The sequence below is a fragment of the Scophthalmus maximus genome, chromosome 14 (assembly GCF_022379125.1).
Source record: "Scophthalmus maximus strain ysfricsl-2021 chromosome 14, ASM2237912v1, whole genome shotgun sequence".
Lineage (NCBI taxonomy): Eukaryota > Metazoa > Chordata > Actinopteri > Pleuronectiformes > Scophthalmidae > Scophthalmus > Scophthalmus maximus.
The window spans coordinates 7,136,273-7,156,558 of NC_061528.1; the positions used below are offsets into that span (position 1 = coordinate 7,136,273).

General features: G+C 43.5%; 2 protein-coding genes across 15 annotated transcripts in view; both read right to left on the reverse strand.

Moving 5' to 3' along the window:
* The window catches only part of mcf2lb (mcf.2 cell line derived transforming sequence-like b), a 34,303-nt gene extending 24,424 nt beyond the window's left edge, over positions 1–9,879 (reverse strand). For 3 of the 6 annotated variants that reach the window (XM_047337151.1, XM_047337153.1, XM_047337150.1), the window contains exon 1: positions 38–728. In XM_047337151.1, coding sequence (XP_047193107.1) covers positions 38–551 — 514 coding nt within the window. In that variant the 5' untranslated portion in view covers positions 552–728. Of the gene's footprint in view, positions 1–37; positions 730–3,559; positions 4,023–8,036; positions 8,160–9,478 lie in introns of those variants that run through there. The other 3 variants (XM_047337154.1, XM_047337152.1, XM_047337149.1) reach the window with 3 other exon arrangements.
* A 370-nt stretch (positions 9,880–10,249) lies between these two features.
* LOC118320615 (phospholipid-transporting ATPase IH-like) overlaps positions 10,250–20,286 on the reverse strand; it is a 29,380-nt gene continuing 19,343 nt past the window's right edge. The window contains exons 21-31 of one of the 9 annotated variants that reach the window (XM_035651601.2): positions 20,113–20,215; positions 19,604–19,749; positions 19,130–19,189; positions 18,612–18,739; positions 18,386–18,521; positions 17,847–17,870; positions 16,868–16,933; positions 16,461–16,564; positions 16,183–16,348; positions 14,252–14,474; positions 13,109–13,244 (exon numbers count right to left, since the gene is read on the reverse strand). In XM_035651601.2, coding sequence (XP_035507494.1) covers positions 14,292–14,474; positions 16,183–16,348; positions 16,461–16,564; positions 16,868–16,933; positions 17,847–17,870; positions 18,386–18,521; positions 18,612–18,739; positions 19,130–19,189; positions 19,604–19,749; positions 20,113–20,215 — 1,116 coding nt within the window. In that variant the 3' untranslated portion in view covers positions 13,109–13,244; positions 14,252–14,291. The other 8 variants (XM_035651597.2, XM_035651603.2, XM_035651600.2 and 5 more) reach the window with 8 other exon arrangements.

A 20,286-nucleotide genomic window follows, 5' to 3' on the forward strand; every position in this document is an offset into this window, starting at 1 on the left:
GATAAGATAAAACAATGATGAAATATGTGACACCTACCACACAGCCAGTGGCAGTAGCGTGAAAATCTGTAGTATCTTTCCACCTCCTCCAGAGAGATGCGTACATGACCCCCACTCTCCTCCGCCGGCCACAAACACACATCCAACGCTTCCTGTTCCCTTTTGACCTCGTCACTCTGATCACCAGACCCTTCATCTTTTACTTTTTTTGTCTCTGTGTCAGCTTCCATCTCATCTTCCTCTTGAGTTTGACTCCCTCCATCTTCTCCTGTGCCTCCATCTCTTTGCTTCTTACTCTCGGACAGAGAGTCCATGTTGCCTGTATTCACTGACCAGTCCAACTCCTCTGTGTCTGGACATTCATCAGAACCTGCTCTCACCTGGCCGACTAGACCCAGCTCTGAACCTGCCTCCATGATGCAAAACCCAGAGTCTAACTCAACCTCCCCATCCTCCTCCATCAAGAAGCCCGAATCTGCCATTTCCTCTCCTCCCATCCTGCTGTTCCAGGCGTCCTTTAGTTCACTCCTTGTCTGCAATTCTTGTTCCATGCAGTTTGGCAGAAAAGGATCAGAATAACGATTTCCCTCTCATTCTGACTCACACTCTGCCCAAAGGTTCCACACTCAGCCCATCCCGTCAGGCTGCAGGTGCTCCACAGCCTGCAGGACTCAGTAACTGCGAGGACTTCCTTCTGCGACCTCAGGTTACTCTTTCTGTAGACAAAAGCCGCAGTGTCGCACTCAACCCCACCCTCTCTGCTTGCCCGACTACCTTTATCCCTCCCCTTAAGGACAATTACCTGACCTCTCCTGGCTCAATAGCACTGCCTCCAAGCTGCTAATGTATGACTGAGTTGGAGTCCACTTTAAAAAAAAAAAAAGGATCCAGAAAGTTCAAAAGCTGAAATGCTAAATCATGCTAAAGAATGTTGTGTCACGGTGGTAAGGTAGGTGCTGCAGCTCCAAACGCTCGTTTACCTAGGCCAACAAAGTCTGGGCTTCCTCGGCTGCCTTATCTCAGGACCAAAAGTACAAAGCGTCCATTCTGAACGACCCATTCAAACACTGGCCTGCATCCCCATTTAACCGTTCATAGACCGAATCCATTCAAAGACCTCTATTCTTGTTTATACCACTCAAAAGACCCCATTCTTACAAACTCGCTGAAAGGACCTAATTCTAGTGAGACCTCTCAAAGACGGACACTGTTTCTTAACAGAATGTGGCAATTTAGATTCCATTTCAATGACTAGTGCAAAAAGATACATTTCAGTCGATAGGAGTCTCCCAATGCAGTCATTATCGTCTCAAAGCAGTCCAGTGGTGCGAAGAGGTTTGTGCAAGACATGTTTGTGTTGAGCGTGTGCGTGTACCTGGTCAGGAAAGCTAGCAAAGGCATAGTGTTTCAATGTTTACTCTATGACCAGAGTCATGCTGGAGGTTATCAGTGTCGTAAACCTTGAGATAAAAACCAAAGCCATTTAGTTGGAAAACGGCACAACTTGAAGTGATCAAACAGTCTCAGTACAATTAAGATACAGATTACAAACTTCTTTTTTAACTCACATGTATCCACCAGAAACTCTCAGCTGGTAAGAAATGACAGAAAAAGACACCTTCAACATACAAATCCAAACAAAGGATTACTTATTGTGAGACATGGTCCCTTTACTTTTTATATTGTCATTACTTTAAGCTCCTAAGTTTGGGATGGTTAGTTTACCACTGCGCTCTCTCTCTCTCTCACTGGTTTCCCAACTGTCAAATGTGTTTGTTTTAAATCAATCATTAATAAGTCCTCAAGTCAAGACTGTTTTTCTTTATATAGCCCCAAAGTTTGTCACTTTGAAATCTGAGCAACACAAAAACTCAGTAAGGAAAAATAAAGGAATTTTAAGAGGATGACACACTTGTTTCTGACTCATTTTTACACATTGGAGCATTAACATCAGCTGATGTGCTTTGGAAATTGGTTGTTAGAAACCTTTCACTCGCTCTGTTTTCTGTGAGTAATGAAAGCCAGCACATAATACTATCCAGAAAAGACTAAATATTTCCCCATTATCACAGATTGTCATGCAGTATCAATGCTTGGTGGCCTCCGTCTGTCAAACCAAGGAACTTAAGAATGAAAAAACATTGATTTATCTCTTGTAAGGACTCTCCATATCACTAATGACCTTAACAGAGCTGGGGGAAGGAAAAGAAAAATCTTCCCTGAAACCACACAGCTTAGTGAACAACCAGCAAAAAAGGAAATAGCATTCCCCATACAGTACGTCCATGCAAGCCACCACACATGTACGTATGCAGAGATACAGATGCACACTGTATACACTCAGTCCATGAGAGCCAGGTAGATAAAGACCTTGGACTCTACAATAGCAAATAGAAAAGGCAGAATGGGGGCAGAAATAGGAACAGAATAAACAAAAATAACCGAGGATGACCTCTATGAGGAACAAATGAATGAAGAAGGACTTTAGAAAAAAAAAAGCTCTGGACATATAAGGAACATGCAACGTTATATTATATAGTACAATATGGTGGCAGCGTATGTAGCTTACACATGCAGACACAAAGTCAGCTTGTCCGACATCGAGAGGCATCAGGAGATGGCATATCGCCCCATGGAGAACCCAGAAACCATTCACTACCCGCTAAACATAATTTTTAAGTTTCACGAAAAAAGTAAAAATGGTTTTCAAGATCTGCTCCGGAGACAAAATGATTACCGACGGACGGACGGACGGACGAACATACTGACAACTACATCCCCCACATTATATGTCTGGGGAGGATAAAAGATACACAAGTCACCTCCCCATAAAAAGACACATAAATATATCATCCATACGTTTCCCGACTCACGTGGCTTAAGCGGGACCATCTGCATCCCACTATCCCACTGAGAAGCACTCCTCTTGGTTTTCCTCACCATGCTTTCTTTGCTGCGCGTTGCAGAGATCTGGGAGAGTCCTTTTCTATGCAGCAGCAGCAAAAACCAAGGTCTCCAAGTGGCAACAATCTGAGTGTGAGGACGTAAACTTGTAAACTCAGCAGCTTTAATCAGCAGTTCCCACTCCTTTGCACCAGCTCGACGGCTGGAAAGTTGCTGTGTCCACCGAATTCTGCATTTGCTTTAGAATCTATTGCCGCTACAGAGGAAAATGTCAAGGCAGCTGCTGGGATCTGTATGTAGGAAACTGAGGAGGCTGTTTAAGCTGCGCAGCCACACGCTCGCTCATACACCGCACAGTCACAAACTGTTACACACACACAAAGAAAGACACAGCCAACAGCCCAGTGGGGAGAAAGGGAAGCCCACAGGAAACAGTGTGTGAAGCTCTGGGAATGATGCCCTACAGAACTCTGGCCAGAGTGTCATTCAGCAATAAACACACACTGTGCTCAGGCACACAGACATGTAAACTCATGCAACTTTCCAAAGCTGAAAAGTAGCGAAAAAGTGCGCTCTCACACACACACACGCACGCACACACACACGCACACACACACAAACAAACACACAATCTCCCCTCCTCAGTTGGTCTTACCATCCCAGTGTCTCCAGGAGTTCCTCCTGCTGGCAGGGCTAAAAGGGAAAGGAGTTCCCATTCCAGACATGTCCAAGTTCTGGATCAGATGACTGAGTCGGTACATGATCCGGTGCGACGCCTCACCACCCTCCCGCAGAAACTCATGCAGAGACATCAGAGCTGGCTGCTGATCTCAACCTCTCAAAAAAATACTGTCATCCAGAGAGACCCCCACGCTGCACCTGCAAAGCTCCGCTGCACACGCTAATAAGACTCCAGAATTCAGCCCCGAACGCATGCATGGGAAGGCTCCTCTCCTGTTGTAATGTACCACCAGGTCACTGGGGATCAGGACGACATGCTCTCACACATACATCCTGTGAGGAGTTGTCTGCACTGGCTGCATATGAGACGAGCCCAGGGTCCTCTGCAGAGCCACATTGGGGACTTCAGGAAACAGCACAGTGCAAAGCCGACAGAACCAAAACGAGCTGAGTCACTGTCTGCACAAGCTCTGGGACAAACACTGGAGGTGAGAATAGGTCCACCTCTGCACAAACACACACACTCACACTCTGATACACATGCATACCTCGTCGACAGTGCAACTATTGACAACTGAGAGTAGCATAGGTTTCCTGTGGAGGAGGAGAGGGGAGGAGGATAGTGGGGGGCAGGAGGGCAGCCGGTGGAGCACAAATCCCCTTCTGCTGCTCAGGCTAATTATATTCCTCCAGTCCTTAACTAATCTGCCTTTTCTATACCTCTTTCTATCTCCTCAGATTCTTCCACGCATTCCTCCCAGGTGATGCAAAACACATAAAACTTAGCGTGAAAAGAAATCAGCAATAAAATTAAAATTGCAATTTAAAAAATAATTGTGTTGTGCACAGACAGCTCAGGGTGTGTGGTTGCCCAATTTATGGTCAGTAAATGAGGTGAAGGAGCAAAGGGTCGCCTTTCATGGGAGAGGAGAGGAGGTCGTTTTCTGGCAGTTTCCTCAAGTTTGTTTGTGTGTATGTGTGTGTGTGTGTGTGTGTGTGTGTGTGTGTGTGTGTGTGTGTGTGTGTGTGTGTGTGTGTAGATTGGTAAAAGCTGGCGAGCAAAAGGCAGCTTGCAGTTTATAGGCTTAGAGTAGAAATGAGAGGAGCTGCACTCGCACACATACTGATGAGACTGTAGGGGACGACACACAAAACATCAGCTTCCTCAGTTACATCCACCGTTACCCCTCTACTCTATCTGTCCGTCTCCCCCCTATCTTTTTTTTCTTCTTTCAATTCCCCTCTTAATAACGTCTGATCCTTTATGGCATTTCCTGATGCTCGCCCCCCCCACAGCCCCTCAGTGTTTATACACACATGGATGCCTCTTTTTTAAATTTACTTTGATTATCTAATTATAAATGTAAACTTGGATACCTCTTGACTTCAGCCTGGGACGACACAAATTGTATTAAAAGAATAGGATTATTGACTGTACAAAATAGTGTGCCAAATAATCAGTTGTTGGATTGCCATTCAAGGAGCCTTCCTATTAGTATGGTTAAAGTCTGATATTGATCTATTCATATATGTCACCATACAACTACTGACAAACACAATTAAACCAAATATAAACATACAGTAGATAAGAATCTGAAACAGAACATGAAAGGTTAGCATTTAGCAAAGCTTTCAAATTCCTCCACAGACAGTTAACATTATATTCTCTTATATTTCTCAATAACTGTGATTGTAGCCTTCGTAAACATACAATGAAATTAACTGAGAATGTTTTATTACTGATGAAATCTCCCTGGCTCTGGCTACTTGCGTCTTTCTTAACCATAGGTGCCAAGCCGGAGACACAGCTCACCTAGAATGCAGCTGAATGAACCCTTGACCCTCAAGGAACAGAACAGTGAAATCATGTTGACAGTAAAGTCTCACATATCTGATGTGAGATAATCAATACATCAGAGGATCACAGCTGCTATGGCCAGCTCAAAAGGCCTCAACCACAACATATGTCACCGTTACTACACGATAAGGAGGATAACCAGCTGCACATGAACACATTGCTATGGGAAAGTCTGTGACGCACTGAACTCGATGTGTCCCTTCAAATCAACCTGAAGTAGGTCAAATGCCCAGTTAGAGAGTCGATGAGGGGAAAAGCTAAGTGCAAGAAACTGATTAATCATTCTCTTTTTAAAATAAAATATATATCACAGGTTAATAGAGTTTAATGTGCAGAATTTGTCATGTCATGGCTGATGACATACATATGATACGTATGTCATCAGCCATGCTAACGTCGTGATATGGAGGGCAGTTTCAACTGGTAGGTCAACTTCATCTCAGCCCATTTGGTGGATTGCCGGGAAATTTGTTAGAGACATTCAAGGTTCCCAGATGACGTATCCAACAGACTTTGACGATCTCCTGACTACATACACGTACATTTATGTTCCCCTCAGGATGAACTGTAATAACTTCGTTGATCCATTGACTTCTCATCTAGAACCATTATGACCAAATATCTGTAAAAACTATCTTTTTCAATGATCTTCCAATGTGTTTTGTTAATTAGCAGAGTGTTAGCATGCTAAATTAGAATTTTGCCAATTTGGTAACAGGTAAATTTTCACTGCTGTTAGTCTCGATTCTGTCTGACTATTAGTCATAAATCGTAATTTATTATTTGTTTACAGATATATGAAATTCAGAAATGCGAACATTTATTCCTCCCATTTTTTTGTGTATAAGATTAACTGTGCTATAAAGCACTGCCCAGTGCAGACTGAATTACTAGGACGGATGGACTGGATCTCTGCCACCGATTATATTAAAAGAAAAAAAAAGAAAACTGGCAATCGCATTTGATGCAAACAGCACAGATGATAACAAGATCTGTAACGGTCTCTGGGGAGAAGGAAAAATGGGGATCTACGTTTTCTGCATCTTAAAGACAACTTCAACACAAGTCTAAGGGAAAGGAGTGATTTGCCATATTAGACAATGCTAATTCCTTTAATCCTCAGTTGACTTTCTTTCCGTGAATCTCTCTTTTCCTCACTCTCCCTTCCTCACTGCTGTCATCTGTAATCAGTCTGAGACTCTCATCCCTGAGCCAATTGCAGCTCTCATCCTCCTGCCACAGCAAATTCCTTTCACATTCGCCTTATGAGCAGAATGCTAACAAGGAACTGCGAATGTTTTACTACACCAGCACTCACTTGTGCATGTAAAAAGCAAACCATTGTTTTTCATCATTTGCATTTAATTTTTTGTAGTGTGTTTAAGTGGAGTGATTCAGCATGTAAATCACCTTCAGATATGTAGCCTGAGCATTTTCAGTCTTGTAGCTTGGGTAAAGCTATGTCCCCCTCCTTCCTCATGTCCACCCACTCACTCACTCACTCCTGTCTTTCTTTTCCCATCTCTGGAGCTAAGAAGGAGAGAACTGCACTAGACCCCGGTGCAGGAGCTGCAAATAATGTCAAATCAAGTAAAATTGTACGTGTGCACAATAAATGCATCTACGAAGCATGATTCCTTCTCACTCCACATACCGTGCAAACGGTGGCTGCACATACAAGTTGCTACAAATACAGCTAAAAAGAGCCAGTCAATACCAAATGAGCAGCAGGCTTCTGCAAACGAGGTAAGAAGGTGATGCAGTGACTAGGATTGGTTTAAAAGGAGATCTCCATAAATGGATCAACAGAGAAGACAAGCAATTATCAGTAGCGATACATGCAGGGGCAACAGGACGTCATAATATCTGGTGTCCACTAAATACAAAAAAAAAAGGTTCCGAAATAGCTTTCTTTTAAATGGCTACATCATGAATTTGCTCTGCAGCTAGAATCAAGAGCCTCAATGATTTTCTCTGCCGCAGCTCTGATTGTTGAAAGGCCATGAACCTACACACAAAAGCTCCACAAAAAAATACACAGTATCTTGGTCCTCTGGACAGAAAATCTACAGAGTGGTGTGACTACCTGAAGGTGACAAGTCTATGTTACAGTGGTGTGGTTATCATATATAGTTTACAGTGTCTCCCATGACTTTTTTTTTGATCAAACATATCAAAAACTGTAACTGGTACTGAGGAAAGAGGTCAGTAAGGTAGTATATCACAACCCAACACCGCCCGCTGCCTCTTTTTTTTGCATATTTTATAGACCTCTGTGTACAGATTACAAGTGCGATGCAATATAACAGGACATTTTCATATAATAACTGGAAAACCTAACTGTGATAGATAATTTCAGCTCCTGACCTCACAATACCATGTTATACTTCTTTCTCTATGTGGGATCAAATAATATGGGTGAATATCACATTTCCCACAGAAAAGCACAAGCAGCTCTTTTTACCAAAACACCTGCCTAGCCTGAGGCAGCAACGGCATGAACATTAAACCTGGTGTAGAAACAAAGCTTTGTAGCTTATTGACATTAAAATCAAGAATCATCTGTAGTGTGTTGGGTGTTTTTCTCACGCACCTATGCTTTGGTTGACGGTCCTCAGTCTCTCCAGCAGCTCCCCCAGGGCCATTTCTTCTGTCTTCATCCACAGGATCATCCTCCAGAGGGACAGTGGGAGACCAGCTGCCCAGCCAACAGACACTGTAATGGGAAGAAGAGACAGCTTGCCTGCTTTTACTGTAACGGTGAAGAGGAGAGCGGATGGCGGTGAAGAGGACGCGAGAGGGGGATCGTTGCGGTGACAAGCCCAGCTGAGCAGAAGGAAATGAAGGGGACGCAGCAGGGTAAACTAGCCCAGGATATGACTGCCGGGCTGCAGTCTCGTTTGACACACGGACGCCGGAGGAGAGAGATTCAAGAGAAAGGGGGTGTGTGCAGCTTGGGAGCGTTGGGATGCTTGTGGGAAATGGATGGAGAGGATGCTGCGGAGACGGCTGAGGGAATGATGCTGATGCTGCTGAGACGGCTGAGGGAATGATGCTGATGCTGCTAGGGCTGTCGCAGCTCAGCTGCAGTGCCGAGTCCCCCGCAGAGGGGTGCAAAACACCGGATTCCAGCAATGGAGATGGGGAGGATGTGGAGCAAGAGGCAGCCTCATTCACATATGCATACTTCAGCTTCAGCACACATGATGGTGCAAACGGGGCAAACACCGAGGGGGGGAGGGGAAATGAAGGTCAGCGGCAATAGCGACATCCAGTGTGGAGGTTAAGGCATAACAGCTGCGTCATGATGAAACCTCCTCATGGAAAGAAACATGCACACACTGGTCCATTGGTTGTGGTGCATCGCCACCATGTGACGGCACGTGGGTATGACAGAAATATCCTGGGTCTTTACAATTCATTTGGTCATGAAAGATGTCGAATAACAATTCATGCTCTTTAGGTGACAGCCAGCAGTCTTAAAATGTGAACAGATCTGACATGGCTAAAGATTATTCACTCATACTCAGCTAGTCAAGCCAGTCAGATATTAATACATACACACAAAACTGACCCATACCAACGAACCATTCACAGAGAAGATGGAACAAGAAGACACTCCATACAGTTGTAAGACTGTAGAATAAAAGGACAAGATACTGTTAACGGGCTACTCAAGCATTTCTACAAACAGTTGGGGCAGTTGTGAGCGGAACACTGTTAAAGATGATCCTGACTTTTAATCATGGGTGCGAGTCAAGCTTAAAAAAGGCAATACATGTTATCAAATATGTGCAGCTATTAAAAATCATGCTTTGGAAGTTTCCTAATTCATCATTCATCATATCTCGTGTCAACAAGTTATTAAGACAAGGAAGTAAAAAGAAACTTTTCGGGCCGTTATAATTTGAAGGGGCTTTCCTTACTTTCCTCAAGGGAAGTCACGTTTGAAACAAGAAACAAGTGAGCTCTGTGCTCCACTCCTCGCGAGGCTAGCAGCCCGGGGCGACGTTAGCCGCTGCTAGCATAACTCACCTGAACGTCCAACCCGAGGCCAGGAGATGGAGGCACACTGTGGACGATTAAAGTGTGAAATCATTCTTTTTTCCATATTCCATTTTAAGTCTGCCGCGCGAAACGTTTAAAGCACTTTTTAATAAACCGAGATAAGACAAATAGCTTGTAGGCTACTTGTAGCATTGGCAAGTTGAGTGGTTGATAAGCGGAAGTGAGGGGCAGGTGTGCGGATCGATACGTGTCTGTTCTAGGGGCCGATACCGAAAGATCGATATTTACACTGTACACAAATTTTGCGTAACTGCTTTTTTCCCCCCTCCATCACGGTAGGAAGTAACCATTCTATGATTGTTCATGGTTTGTGAAGTGCCGTTTTCGAAGCCTCCAGTTTAGAATCGTGGCCAGCGCCATCTTGTTTTTATCCACGCCCCCAATTCATACCGTGCTTTATTGTCTATCTCACTTTGAATGGGACCATAACCTCACAAAATGAACATCATGTTGTATAGAACAAGACTTGGAATTATAGATTGAAACCATTCTCCTCAGGAAAATGTTGGCTGACACCATAAATCAAGTGAAATGTAGGTTAATTTTCTCATACACTTCTATAGAAACGGACTCAATGTTTGCACCCAGTGGAGTCGCCCTCTGCTGGTCATTCGAGAGAATACATGTTTAAGGCACTTGTTCTTTGGCTTTACCTTCTGGAACTGGAGTAGCAGAACAGGTACAGGAAAGATGAGCTGAATCAGTTGCTGTGAAATTAATGATTATCATACGACACAATCAGAGGGCAAGTGTCTTCACTCTTTCTTTATTACAGGCAGAATGACAATACAGTGTTTTGCCCTCATTTGCTACAGACAGGCTGGCAAAAAGTCAACAAGTGAACTTTTAAAATCTGTACCCCACCACCCCACCCTTTCCCCCAAAAAAGTAATTTCTCAAAAACCTGTTTAGTAATACAAACAGTGCTGTACTGAGGGTATGATATGAGGCGTACTGCTCAAGAGCACAGAAGCCGACGTTTCAGACCTTGGCCAAGCTCAGGAGTGACGGGATGAGCACCTGCTGTTGTGCTGATGGACTTAGAAAAGCAGTTTGACATTCTGATCAGCAGTATAGAAGAAGGCTGGTGTGGAGAAACCCATTTTCAGACAGAGGCCGACACCTTCCGTCAGTTCATTCCATGTCAAGTTATTTGGTCACTTTTTTTCTTTCTTTTTTAAAATCTCAGACTACAATCTTCTTAGAAAAATAACTAGTGAGGAAGAGTGGACACTTATAAACTCAAGTTGATAGACAATAGACCTTGTGTTTAGGGGAAAACTGATCTCTTCTAGAACAAAGTGCAGTGTGTAGACCTATTGGTACTCTGGTATCTCTAATGAATCATATAGCATATAGGTTTGCTCTCATTTTGGTTACAAACTTAAACACACATTCTAACAGAGTTAAAATATAGTCTTCTCTCTGGGATACAAAAGTAGCAAACAAAATTTTCACAATGGAAAACACAAAAATGAAAAATTGAGCTGTGGAGGACTTGCCAAAAAAAGTGTCTGAAAAACGATTACAAATAATATTCCCCATCACATCATGAAAGTACAGTAAGGTGGGACACTGCATAACGAGTACCAAGGCCTTTCCTTTCAATCAACTGAGGTCAGGATGTTGAGCCGCAGCGGGTCCAGAACACTTGTGGAGGTTGTGTGGGCTTTTGGGTGCCAGAAGAATCCAGACCTCCAGCCAAACTGATAAATCATCAAAAATACTGAATCTGTACATGTTGGCAGATGGTGATGTGTATGAAAAATAAAACTGTATAAAAATCTGACATTCAGTCACTCGCTGTGTAACACAACAGATATGCTTTGGACAAAGAGGACGTCAGATGTTCGAAATGCAGAAAAGAGGTTCATCCATGATGAGCTTCAATCTCTCAGCTGGAGGACATGATGGACAAATCAGTTCAACATTTTCACCGATTTGATTGTGACATCGCCGATTCAAGTCTCCCTCCTACTGACTATATTCACACCCCTTCTCTCTAGAATACATGTATATCAAAAGTTTTTTTTAAGTTACATCCATACATAAACAGTGACTGTCATCAATAACTTTAGAACCATACAGAAAAAAAAACTCATGGATTAATGCAACACAGGGAAAAAAACCTCAAACCATGAGACATTAGCATTCTGACATTAACTTCTGCATAACACCCGGCATGGCAGCAGACATACGCAAGCACAATGCAACAGTGAGGAATAGTAGGTCATTTTTAGGGCATCATAAATAAAGACTGCTGCTGTTACCCTTCACGGCCACACGGTGGTGGGAGAGGGTACAGTGTGCTCATTGTTCAGGAGAAAAGAAAAAAGAGACAGTGTCATGATGATATACAGTACAGTAGTTTGTGATGAATGATGTCTGGGACGACGGAGGACAAGGGAAGGACAGATCGGCATGCAGCAGCGATCAGACATGCTACACTGGCAGATAAGGAGGGAAACAGCATGACACTATCGTGAGTGTAAAAGGAAGAAGAAAGAGGAAGAGGCGCACTGTACCAGACATGTGCGCCCTCTAAACCTCCTTGTACTCTCACAGAACATGTTTAAAATGACCTAGATGTAAAATCCACTGAAATGGGTATCGATGAATTAAGGCAGGTCGGCGAGAATACTGCACATCCCTCTTCAGATGTCCCCCCCCCACATATCTCTCCTCCAGCTGATGGGTGTGTGTTTGTGTATGTGTGTGTGTGTGTGTGTGTGTGTGTGTGTGTGTGTGTGTGTGTGTGTGTGTGTGTGTGTGTGTGTGTAAGGCTTAGCATTATTATTATTTTTTTTTTACATCACATTTGTCCTTTGGCTCCTAGCCTGCTGCTGTGTGGTTACCTGTAAGGCAAAGGTGTCACATACAAACATACAATAACAGGCAAAATTCATGCATACACTGCCGCACATGCACACGCACACCAAAAAGGGCAGAGCTTTGACGGCTTCCCCCTTTACTTGGCCAGACCACATTAACGTTAACAAAGCAACAAAAAAAAAAGGACACAAACTATAGTGTAGATGGAGCAGAATGAGAGACTGCAAATGAGGACGAGGAATAAAACAGGCTCCGACTGTTGACATGCTGAAACTGGACAGTTACATAATGCAAGAAATAATGTTTGAGTTTGAGAAGGAACTTTGATGAGACTAAGATCGGGGATGACACTGAAACCAAAAAACGTGTTGCCAAAAGTATGAGGATGACAAGTCAGGGCATTAATATCTAAAAAGTTTTCCACTCAGGTGTATCACAGTAAATGCACATGGTGATCTCATGGAGTGTCCATGCTTCTGATGTACGTGACCGTGTTTGTATTTCATTCTAGGAATCCTTGATCCTTGAAGTGCAGATCTTGGTCTCACATCTTGGGATGTACAACATGCTGTATGCTTTAGCCAACAAGATTCCCCCAAAAACACAGCTTCAGATCTTGCGTCTGTGTTCACACGGAGGTCTCTGGCCCTGGAGCGTAGTAGGCGAATCCTGCCCCCGAGAGGCGGAGCTTGTAGGGGCTGAGGGAGCACAAGTCTGCCCCTCCACCTTCTGCCAAGTGGGCCAGTAGTTTCTGGGGCAGGGGATCGGACCTGCGGAGCGACAGCGTCTCAACTGCACCGAGGTGGAGGTGAGAGGAGTCTGTGCTCTTGCCTTTGAAGGACCGACGGGAAGAGCGTGGAGTCGATTCAGCCACGCCGCCCTGCGAAAGCCTCTCATGTTCCTACAGAGAGAGGGAGGGAGGACGCATCGTCAATAGACAATTAAAAACAGAGAGGAGGAAATGAAAACATAGAAACGAGCAGATCGAATGAAGGAAAAAGGTGTGAGATGACTGAAAAGCTGGGTTAGAATCAGAAGGTAAAAGCTTGTTTAAGTTTTAATGATTAGTGAATGCATGCGATGGACACTGGATCAAATTGACAAAATATGACAAAATATATTATAATAATTGAACATCAATTACACTAAGTCTGGATACTAGAATTTTTGGATGAATTATTAGAAACCCTCTGTAAATTCCCACCATGATTGAAAGTCATGTTAGATTAAGCATGCTTCAGAAACAAACACAAAATCAGCACTTGCAATTTCACCCTCCAACACCAGATGTCATCAGTGTTTTGTTCGCCGAGCTGCAACCTGGATAAATATTATTCCAGATCAGTCATGTCTGGGACACCAGTGTTGGATTGGGTAACCTACGAGTAGCCTATTAAGTAAACCTGTACAAATCTCTGAAACCTAAAAAATAACATCTCATATAAGATTATTAAACCTCCTCTTATCCACAACCAACCACTGTCCAATCTGTCCTATGCCACAGTCCAGGACCAATAAGGCTAGAACTTGTTTGAGAGCACACGACAAGTGGCGGTGGATTTTAAGAAGCCTCGGTCTAATAACAGCGAAGGATAAAATTTCTCATTTGGCTGCAATTCATCAAGTTAATTCCCCCTGTCCCACATGCAGCGAGAAGCATAGCACACGTTGAAACCAACACTGCGAGCGAGTTAATTGGATATTGCGATTCCTTGAAAGTAGGTTTGACGGAAAGAAACGTCTCGTGCACACACACTGTCCTGTGCCCAACACCCCCCCTCCTCCTCAAAGCCTGAGCCATAGCACGACAGCATGCTCCCACACAATGCACAGCGGCAGCAGGAAGCATCGTGGCAGCAGCATTAAGAACCCGACTCCCCACTGTTAATGCCCTCTGTGGGCTGTTACCATGGTGTTCAGAGCCCACCTAGTGTGGGGGGGGGGGACTCTAAGGTTTGCTGAGCAGGTTGCTGTGCCTGTGTGACATCATGGAGTCATAGGTCCTAGTAGCTTTTTCTCCACTGTCTCCCCCACAGGTCCCATCGGGGCGGAGTGGGTCCTGCTCATTGCCTCCCCCTCCACCAGCGGGGCCAGGGGCCACACACCCCTCCAGGGCCCCTGCTGCTCTTACCTTCTGTGGATGACGTGAAAGGAAAGGAGGTGATAATGCGATCTACTCAAGAGCTCGTGTCTTGTATCTTGTAACATGTAATATTAATAATAAAACATTTCATTTATAGAGCACTATTCATTGCTAAAAGCAATCTCAAAGTGCTAGCAATCTCAAATGTAGCTCGTGTCTAGGTCCAGTTGAAGCTGACTACATTTGAATACCTAGAACTGAACTGTCAATCTATTAATATTACATTTTTTCCAGTTGTATGAATTATCATTACTATAAGATCCATCCAGCCATTATCTATACCGCTTAATCCTTTGAGGGTCATGGCAGGGCTGGAGCCAATCCCAGCTGACATTTGGAAAGAGACGGGGGACTACTGTGACAAATTAATTTTCATTTTTTCATAATCAATCATTTGTTTTAGCAAAATTAAAAAGATATATATAATAAATGAAGCTGGTGCCTTATACGGAAGAAAATCTGCAAATTGAAACGTAAGCCCAAGTAATTTCTGTCTACAGTCCTGCAGGAAAAAACTTACAAACCATAAAATAGCATCTTTCAAAAACAATATACATTCAAAGTGAAAAACATAAAAAAAAAATAAACATGGTGGTTTCTATGCAACTTACATTTCTTAGGTGGAAAATAAAAACAAAAGGACACAATACAAATGAGATATACACTGAAAATATGTTTTTATAAATAACACAAATAGGATGAATGTAACCTGGCTGACACTGTGGCATCATCTAGTAGTTAGATTCACATTAGGTGAGGTGTTGAAACGGTGATGAGTGGTTCACAATGGGACATGCCACCATGCAAACAGAGGTGAGGGCTAAAAAAAAAAGAGAGAGTGTCACCTCCTCTTCCCGCTCCTCTCTCGTCTATCTGGGCCAATTAGAAACTCATTCTGCTGGAGGACTGAGAAAGCATGAAGATGGTGGACGGCTCCACAGTAAGGCATGGGCGAGTGGACTGCAGTTACCACGAGAGAGTGAGAGCGAGCACAGGGGGGCAGAGTCATGGCCACACAGGAGCGGTGGGGCAGGAAACAAGAGAGGAGAAGAGAAGGGAGAGGGTGATGAAGAGGAGGAAGGCAGAAAGAAAAAAAGGAGGATGGTAGTAGTGTGGCATTGAAAGGGCAAATGAAAAGAAAAGGGGGGAACCATGGAGGACAGTGTGAATTTTGATTAAGGTCGGTCCATCCGGGTTCAGTGACAAGGGAGAAAAGAGAAGAAAGAGCACAGGAAGAAGAAATCTGTCAGAGCCGTCATGTATTTTTCCATTCATGGCGAAGCTCGCTGCACAGGAAGGTGAGGCAAAGCCACAGGGAAAAGGAAATCACACTAAATCACGCTGATGCTCAGAGCCTTTGGGAGTCTTAATGGACTTCCTGGATAGTTAATAGAGTGGAACTGATTAAAGGCGTACTCATATGGTTTTATTACTATCAAAATATGAAGCGTGAGCTGCAAGAGTTTTATTTACTGTACCAGGTCATTTCAGGTTATGAGCTGACCAGAAATGTGCAAAAACACAAATATTTGATCTCTTAAAAATGTGGTAGGAGTAATTAGTTATTGGTTAATGGCTTTAGCAAAGCATTTAGTTAACAAAATATCCGAAATCACTTAAACGAAAACTCTAAAACATAACTTGGGAACAAGAGAATTGAAAGATTCACAGTGGAGTTGGTGCCAAAAAATCCTACCTGTGCACGTTCGGTGGCCGTGGGACACATGGCCCTGCAGAGAACCTTCTTGATGACATCTGGCAACAAGCTGACCGTAATAAGAAGGATGATACTGAGCCAGGCTGGACCACTCGACAACATCTGCATGAAGACGTAGTACATCCTCTGGTAGTTCAGGAAAGGCCTGAGAAGCAAACAGGGAATGACAGAAAAGGGTTGGATTTTTTTTCCTTCAGATTTGTACCAACAAACATAAAGACTACAGATAACAGTAAAAAACTCAAAGGATATTTTACCAAATTATGCCGCCCCAGAGAAGAGAGAAAATAACGTAGAAAAGTAGTGACCCCCAGATGACAAAGTGATTGATCCAGGTCCAGTGCTGTGTGTCCAAGGCGAGCTGAAACAAACAAGAACGTGTACATCGTAAACACTCGCCCAGTCAATAAAGTCATCGACTCGCTCCCTTCAGGCTTCACTGTTGTGCAAACTGAGCAGCCTGCGCCAGTTGATCAATTACGTAACATGATAGTGAACGTGAGCGCCGCGTGCTCATGCACGCATGCATGTACTCAGGCACTCGTGCGATAGTGATGAACTCTCTCATATGGAGGGGTCATGAAATACAATCGACATTAGTGTTTCCCTCTCATCCTCCCCATCCCCTCCCCCACCATGATTTAATTTCTGAGGACTCACACACCTTGAGTGTAACGGTGAACACAAGCACAGTGAAGACGAGAGTCCCGAAGGTCCAGTTCCCAAACATCTGCGGTGGGGGGAGGGGGAGAGAAGAGGGGTTAGTGGCCACAGTCCGCCTCATGGTTCAGTGAGCATCCTATGGTTTTACAGTGCATCTATCGATGAGCATGGAAAAAGGAGGAGACAGACACATTCACATCACATCTGCTGTGGTGGTAAAGGTTTTAATCTGTTGGGAAGAGAGTATTCTCTGCAAATTTCCATTTTGAGGTTTGGAGCCAATAATCCGAGGAATGTTTTAATTTCACCTCTCAGCATCCACATTTTACCCTCTGCTGAAATCCTACAAAGGTTGAAGCAGACATCAAGAGGAAGCAGATGGAATGAGAGAAGGGAGGGGAAGAGGGAAGGAGGGAGAGAAACATCACAGCCTCAGCTGGTTGTTGGTACCAGTATGTTTTTTTGTTTGTTTGTTCGCCAACGGACGCAGAAAGCGAACTGGATGACAACTATCTGGCCACCCAATGAATGCTGGAGCAGTGGAATTAAAAAACAACAAACCCACAAAAAACTGCTGCCACAAATACAACGAACAAACAAATACACACACAAACACGAATGCACAAACACATTAGACAGAAAAAACAAACAGATGTTGGATCTTAATCTACTGTACATACTGGCATTAGTCAATTCATTATCACAACAAAACAAGAATAATGTGGGGGGGGCATCTAAGGTTTCTACTATGTCAGTGGGGTTGTTACGATCAGGTACTGAGCAGGATTCAGGGCTTTACAGAGATTAGGGGAATAATGGATCACTAGAAAACTACACATTCAAATGAAAGTGCATGGATGACGTGTAGTGAGACGGGATGAAACCGGATGAAACGGTCAAACTGAAAGCTTAAACGGTACGACAGGAACTAAAAGAGCGTGAAAGACAGAGAGAGCTGATAGGGAGGGAGACCGGCTTACCATCTGTGTGTTGGTGGTCATAAGCTGAGGACGAAGAAGAAGAAGAAGAAGAAGAAGAGGAAGAGGAGAAGGAGCAAAATAAAGAGAGCGGAAGCAGACAGAAGATAGGGGGGGGAGAAAAAGAGAAAGGAATCAGGACAAAGGGAAAAATGAATATCAGGATGTTTCAACTTAAAAAACAGGACCAAAGGCAATTGAAAACAGTTGACATGATACAAATTAACAATACAGAGAAAGATGCTATTGCGTTGTCGATATGAATGGAGATCCTATGTCGCTGACCTATAAGGAGGCCCCAGGACAGAGACCTTACTGTTACAGACAACAACAACACGACCACCAAGTCCTCCCGTAGCACTTAACTCTTCTTGCATGAGAATCCAATGGAGATGGATGAGTGTTTGAATAGACTGCACTTTCTTTTTTATCCATTATCCTCCTTTTTAATTTCCTGAAGGACACGTCGAACGCCCCACAAAACTGAGTACCGTTTCTACTCATTTCACAAAATAGACAGAAGTCCACCGTCATTGGCTCACCTGGCCATTGCTGGTGAAGGTGGTGTTGTCGAACAGGAAGTAAGCACCAAAGAAGAAGATAACAGCATCAAACACGCCCAGGCACGTCCAGTACAGGAAGACCGGCCAGCGGAGGAGAGAGTTCTTCGCTATGTCCCTGAGAAAGAGGGGTTAGGAAAAAAGGAAAAGTGGAGTAAACGTTTTATTGTTTACCAGCGCAACAGCAGACGTTTTCTCCCAACCTCACCTGTACAAGGAGGGCTCCCTCTTGAGTGTCTCCATGGTGACATGCTGCTCAACCAGGCTGTAGAGGAGGATTGGGAGTGAGGTGAAGCTGATGTTGTACAAAGTCAAATAGGCGGTGTCGTACAGTGGCTGCCAAGGGACAAACACAACAAAGACAGTGTTAAACATCTGGAACTTAAAGGCCATCTTAAAAACTTGAAGCCATAATTTTTTTTTTTTTTTTTTTGGACACTTGGGGGAAGCAGCAAGGTACAAATCACAACATTTGACAAATGCTAATGTTTTTACGGCAAACATGTTTGCAAACAGCTGTGTAGTTACACATCTAGCATCCACGAAAAATATTAACATATTTTGGGAAGTTGAGTTTATGGCCACCAGGCAAATGTCCAATATTAATTATTTTTTTGCTAAATGCTACACAATGTTCATCAGCTTGTTACTGGATATGTAATCAATGTACATACTACATCGTATACTTGCATACTGTCAACCCGCCGAGGAATATAAACGACTTACCTGTTGGGAGAACCCACAGAAGAACTGATACAGGAACTGAGGAAAGATGAAGCATACATTCTGGAAAAGATTTAAGAGTTGGGGGAAAAAAACAACACACAAGCGGAGACGGTGTTAATCTTGTGACAAGTACATGTGAAGAGATTTGAAGAATCTAAAAATGCTACGATCTACACATTTCTGTTTATACCGAGATTGTGCTATAAGCTCACTGAGTGGGCCGCAAAGAGCCGGCCTGCCAAAATGAAAAAATGAATCAGTTGGCAGGCCGTTGATTTGTGTGGAAGCCGCCCACACCCATCATCGCGCCCGTGAATCCAGGAGAGAACGTTGCACTGGGGAATCATGAATCCGGTAATCTGTCAGAGTAGCTGCAAAATCTGGTGCTTTTGTAACTCACTGTTTCCCTGGGAATTACGATAAAGTGATTAAAATGTGTGAGCCACTGGAGGACACAAAGCGTTTGTCTAGTACCTTGTAGAAGAAGTACTGAACAAGCTCAGCAATGCGAATGTAGTAGTAGTGGCCGTGAACGAGTAGCATCTTTTTCAGGTGTTTAAACTTTGGGATGGCGTAGTCGCTGTTCCGCGCTGCCTGTCGGCCCTCTTTACCCATGATGCCTGTGGGAACAAAAGAAAAGAGGTTGTTAATCTGATCAGGAATGACACAAATCCAAATAAGCACAAATAATACATTGCAAAAACAAACCTAGGTGATTTATTATGTTGTTTTTATAGTTTATTTATAAGTATATAATTTCAAATTATCATATCATATTTAGCTTTGCAAGGACCTTTGACAGTAAAATTTTAATAACACATTTTCTATAATCATCCTCAGAACAAATATGTAAAAAAGGTGACTAACTTCCAAAGATTCTCAGCAGAAATGTTGGTTTATATTTTGTGTCTGTGTAAAAAGCTTTAGAGTAAAAAGATTATTTAGCAAATTAGTCACTAACTAGCGTAGTGAAGGGAGCTCACCAATGCCCACATGTGCTTCCAAGATCATGCTGACATCGTTTGCTCCATCCCCGATGGCGAGGGTTATGGGGTGCTCCTTGGAAGCTTTGATTAGCTTCACAATCTGCAGAAACAATAAAACCTGGCATCAGTCATCACGACTGTTTTGTTATTTAGCGTAGAACATTCACAGAA